Source organism: Gobio gobio, assembly GCF_949357685.1.
Source record: "Gobio gobio genome assembly, chromosome: 17".
NCBI classification, from domain to species: Eukaryota; Metazoa; Chordata; class Actinopteri; order Cypriniformes; family Gobionidae; genus Gobio; species Gobio gobio.
In genome coordinates this window covers 2,024,384-2,038,969 of record NC_137110.1, presented here as the reverse complement: position 1 = coordinate 2,038,969, position 14,586 = coordinate 2,024,384, and the positions used below count along the sequence as shown (strand labels likewise).

The 14,586-nt window shown below is 33.5% G+C and overlaps 1 protein-coding gene across 1 annotated transcript in view; it reads right to left on the bottom strand.

The window, feature by feature from the left end:
- The window catches only part of nfatc2b (nuclear factor of activated T cells 2b), a 55,446-nt gene that overhangs the window by 22,096 nt on the left and 18,764 nt on the right, over positions 1–14,586 (bottom strand). The window contains exons 4-6 of the mRNA XM_079841025.1: positions 14,328–14,530; positions 11,743–11,915; positions 8,730–8,870 (exon numbers count right to left, since the gene is read on the bottom strand). Of these exons, the coding sequence (XP_079697151.1) occupies positions 8,730–8,870; positions 11,743–11,915; positions 14,328–14,530 (517 nt within the window). The remainder of the gene's footprint in view (positions 1–8,729; positions 8,871–11,742; positions 11,916–14,327; positions 14,531–14,586) is intronic.

Sequence of the window (14,586 nt, the reverse complement as noted above, 5' to 3'; positions counted from 1 at the left end):
TGTTGCATACTTTAGAACTTTTTTTAATTGACATCCGTTCGCATACACACGCCCTTCTGCACTATTTATTGTTCGTAGCCACAACAAATATCTGGTCGGTGACTTCCACGCAAGCAGCAGAGAAAGTTTGAAGCGTTGTGGATGAACTCCCACTCTCTGCACCATCTCTGAGTACAGGAAGGGAAAGCGACTCTGTGCTTGTAGATGCTATCTGTGCAGCGCTAACCACATCCTCTAGCATCGCACCGCACACCGAAATGGAAAGAGCGGCTCGAAACTCGGCTTGCGTCAGAGCTATAGGATGTCGATGTGAGTCAGGGCTGATGTAGGCTATTGTCCTCATGGCCGATCTGTGACACTGAGATTTCTCTCAGCCTGTGCCGTCACGGACAGAAGTGCTCATTCTGACAGCTACGCTTAAAATCACAGTCTTTTGACTAAAATGCCCTTTAGTTTTAGTCGTATTTTAGTCACCTGGAGCCAGATTCACGAAACAGTCTTAAGAATCAAATTATTTTCAACTACCAATTTCTTCTTATTTTCTAACTCAAGAAAAAATATTTGAATATTTTGTGTTCCCAAAAATTTTTCTTAAGCATGTTCTTATCTTATATATTTATAAATATAGGTATTCTTCAAGCAAAATGGCTAATTTCTTTACATTGGAAAAGTATTTGTGCTCCAAGTATAGGACGTTGGCTAAAAGAAATGGTAACAAATATGTCAATGGAAAAGATAACTTATATTTTAAGGAATAAATATACAGTTTTTGATGGAGTTTGGGGACCTTTCCGATCATTCTTAAAACATGGTGGAGTTGGAAAGGTGTAAATTGAAGACTAAGAAAAGAGGGAGTATTGAATATCAATGTAAAAAAAGCTTTGTTGTTTTTTTGTTTGTTTGTTTTTGTTCTCATTGTTAAAAAAAAAAAAAAAAAAAAAAGAATGTTCTTATAAAAGAATGTTCTTAAGAAAATTAATTGCTATTCACGAAAAAAGAATGTTCTTAAAAATCAACGTAAATAACTTCTTAAAGTTAGGATAACCTCCAACCTATCTTAAATACCCAAATGTAAGATGTTTAACGAATTTATTGAGTTGTTTCAAATATTAAGCATTAAAACATAACAGTAGCTAGCTAAATATATTACTTATAACTAATAGTACCATATGGACGAGTATAAAACCAGCAACCAGCTCGCACCAACCAGCAAGTGTCAATAGTGGACGAGAAACCCAGCGTAATTTAAAAATACTACTGTTAATGTGTCACTAATTGTAGTTTTTAATGGTGCGTTCACACCTGACGCGATTCGCGCGAGTGATTTACATGTTAAGTCAATGCAGAGACGCGAAATGGCATTCTGCAGCGCGATTCGCGCGATTGAGGCAACGCGAAGGACGTGAATTGAGCGTTTTGAACGCGTATGAAATTATTACGGGTATGAAATTATTTGTGTGAATCGCGTCCGGAGTGAACGCCACAAGACGTTTACAGCCGAAAATGTACTTTTTATAGATTAAACCTGTGGTTTATTTATAAAGAAAGCGCCTATTTGACAATTTTATCTGCCGTTTTGGAGTTGTGAGATCCAGGCGATCTACGGTAATCTGCAGGAAACGCAAAAAGACGGGCTTTGAGGTGTTTTTCATTCAGCGAGTCTTCAGTAATACCTTTCAATGAATTAACACCAAATAACACCTTTTATTTTCTTCTTAAGTAAAAAATGTATATGTTCTTAAGAAAATATTTGAGAACTTCTTAAGAATTTTTCAAGAATTGCACTTAGTAACATTCTTACAAACTTCTTAGAATTTATCTTAAGAATTTTCTTAACTTCTTTCTTAAGAAGATTTTCGTGAATCCGGCCACTGGATTGTTTTTAGTTTTAATCGACTATAATCTAATGAGTTTAGTTCAATTGTAATTTCATAACCAACTGTTACTGAATACATGACAAAACTGACATTCTGACATCATTGTGCTTTTGACCGTTCAAGCGCAAAAATACACAAAAGAGCTCAATTCAAATTTTTTGTGTTTTTTAAAAACATCTATATCGTTTTTATAATGTTGTATTTCTGTTAGTATATCAGGTCAAGCTAAAGCTTCAAAGCAAATCATTCAGTTAACATTTATTTAATTTCAAGTAATTAATATGTTTTAATGGTTTTAGTGAACTATTATAACCTTAGGTGACCAGATTTCTGAAATTGAAACCGGGGACATTTCCTATTTGAGTGCTCAAAATATCACTAAAATCTCATTTGTTATTATCTTTTAATTAAAAAACAGGGACAATAAATTTTTTAATGATTTTGTTGTTGTTGTTGTTGTGGGCTCCCTATATTATTATTAACATTAATAATTATTATGATTTAGTGATTATTAGGATTTTTGGTCTGGATTTAATACAATTCAACGCACCCGCAAAAAAAGAAAAAAGAAAACAGTTAATAGCCATTGTCAATAATAAGCAACAAACAATATTATAACATGACTTAACAAAAACGCAAATAAAACAACACAAATATGATGAATAATCATTTTATAATTGTATTTAAATTTCACAAGTTTATACTAATATATTGAATATCATTTAATATTTAATTACATTAAAAATGTAGTACTTAAGTAAAAGTAATTCAAAGTTTTACTTGAGTACAAGTAAGAAAGTACTACATTTGTAATGCAATTAAGTATTAAAGGTAAAAAAAACGTTTATTTATGAAACGTAGTGCAGTAAAAAGTACGACATTATGCTTTGGAATGTAGAGAAATAAACGTTTTTTTGGATAAAGTTTATACTAAAATTCACTACTGTAAATATTCATCACTTTGGACCATCTCCACAAACCAGTCAATTCACTAATTTTATTAAATTTAAATATTTACATGGTTTTATCTATACATTTTTTATTTATTTTAATTTTCACTCTATATTTAGCATCTGCCGGTTACATTTCATGCGTCTACTTCCATATTATTTCAGTGTTTATGTTCATGGATTATATATAAAAATGCTATGTTGGTTACACTTTATTTCACAGTGTGATTATATATTTAAGCACTGAGTAATATTAATGAACTACATATACTTACTATAGGGTTAGGCATGTAATTATGCATAATTTACTGTTATTACTACGGTAGGTAGATTTAACATATGTAACACTGTAAAATAAAGTGTTACCAAAATGTTTTAGTTGCCTTTACGTATAATAAAATTAGATTTAAAGTTTATCACATTTAAGTCTAGCAGGTCTAGAATTGACGTTATGTACAGTGCGTAGGTGTTGGTTGAGGTTTCTGACGTCTTTAAACACTGTCAGACAAACTGACGTGTGTGTGTGTGTGTGTGTGTGTGTGTGTGTGTGTGCGCGATTATGCAAGCTTTGCAAGGCTTATCTTTTTTTTCACTCTTGTGTGATTGCAAAGGTTGGCCAAACTAGACTGCAGTCTGGACCACCATTTTTCTCAGCATATGCAAAGCACATCAATACGACTTCAAACAAATCACATGCTAATTGTCTCCACAGATGGCTGATAGTGCCTGGAGAAGTCAAATATTAAAAGAGTTCTGTGTTGATGGTTGGAGCTGTTAACACGCTACAGCACAAAACTAGCCCTTTTGTAAACTTCTGAAAGAAATCCATGAGATTAGGATCTGAATGTATAGCGTCAGCGATGGGTTTTCAGAAACTGTAGACATTCAGTCCAGAGATACTATTTTATAACGGTTCGGATTCAGTACAACAGGGGAGAGGAAACTAAATATAAATGAGCTTTTTTATTATTATGAAACAGTGTTTACTCCAAAAATATGTTTCTGTCCTTAAATGAATTCAATTATAACTAAAGATAATGCTGTAAACTATAGGAGCCGTTACTCACACATTACTGTAATATTAAAGGACAGAGCCCAAACTGATATTCATGTTTAGATATAATTATCAACACTCAAATAACACATTGTGTGCAAACATGTGAACTTCACATCAGTGTTGATATTCAGACATCAGTCACAGGTTCAGTAGAATATAATGAATATAACGGCTAATTTAACGACTAATATAATGAATATAACGGCTAATTTAACGACTAATATAATGAATATAACGGCTAATATAACGACTAATATAATGAATATAACGGCTAATTTAACGACTAATATAATGAATATAACGGCTAATTTAACGACTAATATAATGAATATAACGGCTAATTTAACGACTAATATAATGAATATAACGGCTAATTTAACGACTAATATAATGAATATAACGGCTAATTTAACGACTAATATAATGAATATAACGGCTAATTTAACGACTAATATAATGAATATAACGGCTAATTTAACGACTAATATAATGGCTAATTTAACGACTAATATAATGAATATAATGGCTAATATAACGACTAATATAATGAATATAACGGCTAATTTAACGACTAATATAATGAATATAACGGCTAATATAACGACTAATATAATGAATATAACGGCTAATTTAACGACTAATATAATGAATATAACGGCTAATTTAACGACTAATATAATGGCTAATTTAACGACTAATATAATGAATATAATGGCTAATATAACGACTAATATAATGAATATAACGGCTAATTTAACGACTAATATAATGAATATAACGGCTAATATAACGACTAATATAATGAATATAACGGCTAATTTAACGACTAATATAATGAATATAACGGCTAATATAACGACTTATATAATGAATATAACGGCTAATTTAACGACTAATATAATGAATATAACGGCTAATATAACGACTAATATAATGAATATAACGGCTAATTTAACGACTAATATAATGAATATAACGGCTAATTTAACGACTAATATAATGAATATAACGGCTAATTTAACGACTAATATAATGAATATAACGGCTAATTTAACGACTAATATAATGAATATAACGGCTAATTTAACGACTAATATAATGAATATAACGGCTAATTTAACGACTAATATAATGGCTAATTTAACGACTAATATAATGAATATAATGGCTAATATAACGACTAATATAATGAATATAACGGCTAATTTAACGACTAATATAATGAATATAACGGCTAATATAACGACTAATATAATGAATATAACGGCTAATTTAACGACTAATATAATGAATATAACGGCTAATTTAACGACTAATATAATGGCTAATTTAACGACTAATATAATGAATATAATGGCTAATATAACGACTAATATAATGAATATAACGGCTAATTTAACGACTAATATAATGAATATAACGGCTAATATAACGACTAATATAATGAATATAACGGCTAATTTAACGACTAATATAATGAATATAACGGCTAATATAACGACTTATATAATGAATATAACGGCTAATTTAACGACTAATATAATGAATATAACGGCTAATATAACGACTAATATAATGAATATAACGGCTAATTTAACGACTAATATAATGAATATAACGGCTAATATAACGACTAATATAATGAATATAACGGCTAATATAACGACTAATATAATGAATATAACGGCTAATTTAACGACTAATATAATGAATATAACGGCTAATTTAACGACTAATATAATGGCTAATTTAACGACTAATATAATGAATATAATGGCTAATATAACGACTAATATAATGAATATAACGGCTAATTTAACGACTAATATAATGAATATAACGGCTAATATAACGACTAATATAATGAATATAACGGCTAATTTAACGACTAATATAATGAATATAACGGCTAATATAACGACTAATATAATGAATATAACGGCTAATTTAACGACTAATATAATGAATATAACGGCTAATATAACGACTAATATAATGAATATAACGGCTAATTTAACGACTAATATAACGACTAATATAATGAATATAACGGCTAATTTAACGACTAATATAATGAATATAACGGCTAATTTAACGACTAATATAATGAATATAACGGCTAATTTAACGACTAATATAATGAATATAACGGCTAATATAACGACTAATATAATGAATATAACGGCTAATATAACGACTAATATAATGAATATAACGGCTAATTTAACGACTAATATAATGAATATAACGGCTAATTTAACGACTAAGATAATGAATATAACGGCTAATATAACGACTAATATAATTTAGATCGAACGACTAATATAATGAATATAACGGCTAATTTAACGACTAATATAATGAATATAACGGCTAATATAACGACTAATTAAATGAATATAACGGCTAATTTAACGACTAATATAATGAATATAACGGCTAATATAACGAATGTAACGGCTAATATAACGAATGTAACGGCTAATATAACGACTAATATAATGAATATAACGGCTAATATAACGAATGTAACGGCTAATATAACGACTAATATAATGAATATAACGACTAATATAATGAATATAACGACTAATATAACGAATGTAACGGCTAATATAACGAATGTAACGGCTAATATAACGACTAATATAATGAATATAACGACTAATATAATGAATATAACGACTAATATAATGAATATAACGGCTAATATAATGAATGTAACGGCTAATATAACAAATGTAACGGCTAATATAATGAATATAACAGCTAATGTAATGAATATAATGAATATAACAGCTAATATAATGAATATAACATAATTAATATAACGGCTAATATAATGAATATAACAATGAATATAACGACTAATATAATGACTAATATAATGAATATAACGGCAAATATAAAGAATATAATGAATATAACAGCTAATATAATGAATATAACGGCTAATATAATAAATATAACGGCTAATATAATGAATATAACATAATGAATGTAACAGCTAATATAATGACTAATATAATGAATATAACGGCTAATATAATGACTAATATAATGAATATAACGGCTAATATAACGACTAATATAACGGCTAATATAATGAATATAACATAATGAATGTAACAGCTAATATAATGACTAATATAATGAATATAACGGCTAATATAATGACTAATATAATGAATATAACGGCTAATATAATGAATATAACGGCTAATATAATGACAGTAAAGCATTTACCACTTTGTAATGTTGCCATTCCTTTTCAAAACACTTAAAAGACGTTTAGGGACTGAAGACACCAAGTGATGAAGTGTTTCAGGTGTAATTTTGTCCCATTCTTCCTGCAAACAAGTACCCGAACCCTCTTCCTCCGCAGCCAGGACTGCAGAATGTGTGCAGAATGTGCTTTTGCATTGTCTTGTTGAAATATGCATGGACGTCCCTGGAAAAGATGTCTTCTTGAAGGCAGCATATTATGCTCCAAAATCTCTATGTACTTTTCAGCATTAATGGCGCCTTCACAGAAGAGCAAGTTACCTTTGCCAAGGGCACTGACACAAGCCCATACCATGACAGACCCTGGCTTTTGGACTTGTTGCTGGTAACAGTCTGGATGATCCTTTTCTTCTTTGGTCCGGAGCACACGGCGTCCATTCCTCCCAAAAAACACCTGAAATACTGCTTCATCTGAGCACAGTACACGTTTCCACAGTGTGATGGTCCAACCCAGATGCCTCGAGCCCAGAGAAGTCGACGGCGCTTCTGGACACTGTTAACATAGGGCTTCCTTTTGGCACAGTACAGTTTTAACTGGCATTTGTGGATGTAACTACGTATTGTGGTACTTGACAAAGGTTTGCCAAAGTAGTCCTGAGCCCATGTGGTGATATGGCTTCTAGATGATGACGATTCTTGATGCAGTGCCGCCTGAGGGATCGGAGATCACGGTTGTTCAGCTTAGGCTTGAGCCCTTGTCCTTTACGCACTGAAATTCCTCCAGATTCCTTGAATCTCTTAATTATGTTATGCACTGTTGAATGTGAAATATCCAAATCTCTTCCTATCTTTCTTTGAGGAACATTGTTTTTAAACATTTCAATAATTTTCTCACGTATTTGTTGGCAAACTGGCGATCCTCGGCCCATCTTTGCTCCTAAAGGATTAGACCTTTCTTGGATGCTGCTTTTGTTCCAAATCATAATTACAATCACCTGTTTCAAATCACATCATTATTTAACCATTTTACCTCATTACTAGCCCTAAATTGCTCCTGTCCCAACTTTTTTTGAAATGTGTTGCAGGTCTGAATGACAGGAAAGGATGCATATTTACAAATGACATGAAGATGACCAGACAAAACATGAAATATTTTGTGTTCATATTGTCTGCAATGAAATACAAGTCAAAGTAAATTTAGAAATCATTTCTTTTTTATTTATTTGCCTTTTCCATACTGTCCCAACTTTTTCTGATTTGGGATTGTACTCTCATAAATACATCTAGTCATTTTTTTTTTTTAAATGAGAAAAGTTGTGGACTGAAGCTGATAGCCTAAATATTAAATCAAGAACTCATACAGGGGCTTTTTTAAATTATTATTTAGTAATTAATTTTTGCCCCAAGCCCCCGTTAATTTCCGACCTTGTTTATGATAATCCAAATGTGGTATTTCTAGTTAATTTGGATTTGGCTGCAAATTTTAGTCAATCATCTAATGCAATAACATTCAAACATATTTAAGTGTGCCTTGAGTGTCTGAATATTGACTCTGGCGATGAACTCTCTAATCGGCCGGTTAGCCACTCCACTTATAATCAGTAAAAGTGTTTCCCTCACCGTGCGTCTTCTCAAAGAAGATAACTTTGGACTCTGAGGTGAAGTTCTGTCCCCTGAGGATCATCTGCAGTCCGCCCAGAGCTGAAGAGTGATCCACATCCTGCCGCTCCACCGCCGGCTGCTCATGGGCCGACCTCTGAGCTGTAAAGCAACACAAGGCATTGACAAAATTACATTTGACCATTTGGATATCATCATAACCGACAAATAACAGAAGTGCACATTCAACATGGCACACTTCAAATCTACAGATCTAAAATATTATAATGAAATACGGACTGACATATCCGCCATCTTTGTTGTGGCACTCACTTAAACTATATATTGCGTTGTTCAATCTCTCCCATTCCTCTGAATATTAAATATTATTATTGACCAATGCACTCTACATAAATCACATTTATTTCAGACTTATTAGAAGATGAAAGTGCATTGTCACAACACTTTATTTTAAGATGTCTAATTATTAGGGATGCACTGATATGAACATTTTGGCCGATAACCGATAATTCTTTATAACCGATATATCAGCCGATAAATCTAAATCCCAATTTGTATGTCATTTTTGAGAGCCTGATTACAAAACAACAAACAGCTCTGAACTGTTTTTATCTTTTTTTAATGATTGCAATCATATTTCCAGCGATTCAAACCCATCATGATGAACAGTGAAGTGTCTCAGCTGAAGGAAATAACACATTATTTATCAGCTTTAAGATATCGGACCGATAGCGATAACATTAAAAATTAACATATATCGGCCGATACCGAGTATTATTAATTAAAGTCCCCCTGTAGTCAATCATTTGATCCCTTAAAACTCATCTTTGATCACCAAAATGACATATTTAAATGTTATTTCCCCTGTGAAAAAAAATTACTTGAATGTAACTCGACACTCTTGTTTCATTAGAATATGCAAATGAGCCCCGCCTCCACTCACTCACTCCAGCTTAACTCGCTCAACTTTACTGTAGTAAACGCTGCACAATGGCACAACGCCGGACACATAACGCTAATTAATATAATTAGCCTTTAGCTTGACTACATTAACAGCTAATAATGTGTTGCTAATGTTAGCATGTTCCCGTTCGCCATCTCAGAAACGCTTTGAACATCATAGAGCGTCAGTGGAGAAAGGCATATAGTTCATCATAATATCATAATATACATAATTCACCCAGTATAATGATAAATAGACCTGATTTTTCATATCAACAGAAGAATATAGTGGGATAACCTGCTTCTCTTGAGACTCACTGCTTCAGAGAATAGTTAATGATATGCTAAAGCCCCGCCCACAGCAGTCATAGCTAATGATATGCTAAAGCCCCGCCCACAGCAGTCATAGCTAATGATATGCTAAAGCCCTGCCCACAGCAGTCATAGCTAATGATATGCTAAAGCCCCGCCCACAGCAGTCATAGCTAATGATATGCTAAAGCCCCGCCCACAGCAGTCATAGCTAATGATATGCTAAAGCCCCGCCCACAGCAGTCATAGCTAATGATATGCTAAAGCCCCGCCCACAGCAGTCATAGCTAATGATATGCTAAAGCCCCGCCCACAGCAGTCATAGCTAATGATATGCTAAAGCCCCGCCCACAGCAGTCATAGCTAATGATATGCTAAAGCCCCGCCCACAGCAGTCATAGCTAATGATATGCTAAAGCCCCGCCCACAGCAGTCATAGCTAATGATATGCTAAAGCCCCGCCCACAGCAGTCATAGCTAATGATATGCTAAAGCCCCGCCCACAGCAGTCATAGCTAATGATACGCTGACGTGATTGGTTACAAGGTAGTTTGTGACATCAGAAACACCGGCGATTTCAAACAGTGTTTTTGAGACTGTCTTTGGTTCAGTTTTAAAGAGAAAATACTCAGCAATGGTGTTGACTTATGAATATGCACATGGTTTGTCTGAAAGCATATTAAAAACTCCACATAGACACATAAACAACATTAAAAACTTGTTTTTTTTATACTTTTAGGGTTAGTGTTAGTTGCATGTAGTTATGTATAATTTACTGTTACTACAATAGCAATTACACGTAACAAAGACACTACAAAATGAAGTGTTACCTAAAATATATGACTACAAAACCAGTCATAAGGGTACATTTTTTTAAATATACATAATCTGAAATCTGAATAATAATCTGTCCATTGATGTGTGGTTTATTAGGACAATATTTAGCCAAACTATGAAAATCTGGAATCTGAGGGTGCAAAAAAAATCTAAATATTGAGAAAATCTCCCCTAAAGTTGTCCAAATGAAGTCATTAGCAATGCATTTTACTACTAATAATACATTTATAATATGAAAATGTACTAAATATCTTCATGGAACATGATCTTAATATCCTGATGATTTTTGGCACAATTTGTTTAAATAATTTTGACCCACACAATGTATTGTTGGCTATTGGCACAGAGAAACCCGTGAGACGCACGACTGCACTGCAAAAAATGCTTTTCTTACTTAGTATTTTTGTCTTGTTTTCAGTCCAGATATCTAAAAAATCTTACATTAAGAAGCATTTACTAGACAAGCAAACATTTTAGTCTTGTTTTGGGGGAAAATAACTAATAATTAAGGGAGTTTTTGCTTAAAATAAGCAAAATAATCTGCCTATGCGGTAGGCAAAATAATCTTAATTCAAACAGAAAACAACATTATTTTGCTTACCCCATTGGCAGATTATTTTGCTTATTTTAAGGAAAAACTCCCTTAATTTTGAGTTATTTTCCCCCAAAATAAGACGAAAACTTTTGCTTGTCTAGTAAATGCTTCTTAATGTAAGACTTTTTAGATATTTGGACTGAAAACAAGACAAAAATACTAAGTAAGAAAAGCATTTTTTGCCGTGTGCTGTTGAGCTCCACATATAATAATATAACTAATACGGATATAAAACTATAATAATACAGATCTTATAATGGGTTGACCACTAGTCAAGCCAGCACAAGCATGCATTAGATGTATGGTTATAATAGTGTGAAAGCGTACAGCACTCAATGGTCTGCGAGGCCACTTGGAGAGAGAGCCACTGGCCTCCGGGTTGAGGAACATGGACACGGAAGACCAGTCTCACACGCGTGTTTTTGCGTCCCACATCCGTCTCTCCTTTCTTCAGCTCGATGTCTGCGTTTCTCAGCTTCAGGATGCCAGCGCAGTCAACTCTGGAAATGAGAGCATAGATTTAGCAGGTAGAGCACTGGATGTGTGTCAAACATGATGAGGTGAATAAATTATATTTACAACACACACAAAATAAATCCAATTTATTTTCCTAGGCAAGCACAAGTTTCACTCGGACAATGAATGACCGGTTTACTTGCCCGAAGTACAAAGCCCTGGGCTATTTCATAGGTACACATTTAAACAAATATGAAGCGTAAACGCGGCAGAGCCACTGCTTTATAACTGAATAAAATTATTTTCATAATTGACCAATTTTGCAATATTGAACTAGAGCTGCTCGTTTCATAACTGATTAATGTCTTTATAGAGAATGATTTGTCTCATGAAGTTTGCATCATTAGGTGTGTTTACATGGAGCACTGTAATCGGTTTAAGGGTCAATGACAAATAAGGAAAAAAATGTTTAAAAAAAATACTTATTTTAAGCAAAAGAGTTTTAAAATGCAATTTTATGTCCCAAAAATGTTTGGATATTGGTTTTACAGCTTTTAAGACAACATTAATTCATTATTAAACAAGATTTCTGATTTTACCACCCAGAAAATGTCATGTGGTGCGACCATATATTCATTTAAAATAATATACATATACAATATATGACATGGTAAATTCCCTTTCCCTTTTCTATGTATTGCCCTTTTAGTCCAATTCATATAAACGGACACTTTTCTATGTGTTCAGAACACAATTTTCCATAAGTCCACCGAATCTTTCAATCGGAATTATTTTAATCGTAATGACAAAAGAGTGCGCATGTAAACGTGGCTAGTGATTCTGTAATTTTCCTCTCTAAAGCGGCTTTAAACCAATCTGTACTAAAGCTCTATATAGATCAACGTTTGACTTGAACTGAGGACGCGAGCATTTGTACAACTTTAGTGAAGGTACATTTAAGAGCTTTTTAAGAAAATGTAAGGATTAAATTGAAGGGAACAACCCGTCAATATGTTCTCTAAATGTAAAAGCTACAATTTCCAACACAATCTTTTTACTTATCTAATGAATTTATGATTAAAAGAAGAACACATTTCTGCCAATGGGTTCATAAAAATTGTTACAATGGTTATTTTCATCTCCATTGACAGATATTTGTTCTTGTTTTAAGCATAAACTCACTTAATTTTGTACAATGTCTCTCAATAATTTCTTCATTTTGCATCTGAAGTAAACATCTCTTGATTTAAGGATGTTTAGAGATTTGTGCTGGAAAACACAAATCCTAGATATGCATTTTATTGCAGTGCATGCTATTTAATTTAAGGCCTTATGAAACCGGTCTCGTTCATTTATTTGTTGTTTTATAGTTTATTCTGTTTTAATTTTTCTGGGCTGTTTTACCAGCAATTTATTAATAAATGTTACAAATTATAAATTTTTTAGGGCTCTATGAAATTTTATTTTCACTTTTATTCCATTTTTATGAATGGATTCTGCAGGTCCGTCCATGTTTTCTGCATCGCAATAATCACAGGGTCATAATTTAATGCCATGATAGTGAATTTAAGACTTTCTGCTCAAATCTCAGACATTTCACTGCAAAAAATGCTTTTCTTACTTAGTATTTTTGTCTTGTTTTCAGTCCAGATATCTAAAAAATCTTACATTAAGAAGCATTTACTAGACAAGCAACATTTTTTGTCTTGTTTTAGGGGAAAATAACTCAAAATTAACTTTATCATGGCCGCTTCCGCACTTACTTTCAAATGTCCGTGGGACAATTTGAGGAGCTCCTCCAGACAGAGACGGTAGCAGCGCATCTTACGACACACACACACACACACACACACACACACACACACTTCAGGAACGGCTCGATCCGGAGCTGCTGTGTTTCCAGTTGAGTCACAATGTAAACATTTCAGTGCCACAGACACAGTCGTACTGACGGAAACACATTCACTTTCTATAGTCGCGGACACAATTAGATAAAAAAAAAAAAAATCAACGTATTGATTAGAATATCGTAATCTGTAGCCTATAGTGGGCAAACACAACTACAGCTGTAATCTCGTGAGAAATGCGACACCTGGCAAAGGTTAATGTTGATTGAATGGCTAGTGACATCAACTGGACATTTCGTGGCCTTTGTTTCCTTGTATGTGATTGGGTTAAGCCTTTTCTGTCGCTGCCAGTGTTAAAAAAAATCGACATCGAAACGGAAAAAATAAACATCGTTTTTTCACCACAGCACATTCGCGTTCGGTGTGAAAGCACTCCTTACACAAACAGCTGATCAAAACATAAAACCATCGCGCGCATTATTCGCGCGTCAAAATCGCGTCCAGTGTGAAAGGACCTTAAGGCCTTAAATTGTGGAAGGTCACTTTTTTAAGAGCTATTGAGATGCGTGTGACCACTAGCCCTGGTCTTCTGCATCCTCATCCGCTTACACAACTCTCATGTTGTCCGTGGGCTCCAGCGGCACCTCTAGGATCTTGGTTCCGCTCAGCATCCGCTCCTGGCTGTTGGTGGAGACGGTTTTGCCGGTGATCCGGTGGACCTGGTAGAAGGCGTGCGGTCTGAGGCTCCGGTCGTCAGCCGTGCCGATGAAGACCTGCAGAGCCAGCGGCTCCGTCCCGGTGTATCCTCGCAACTGAGACAAAACACAGATTAGACCTGCACAGCTAACATTTCACATATAGATAGATA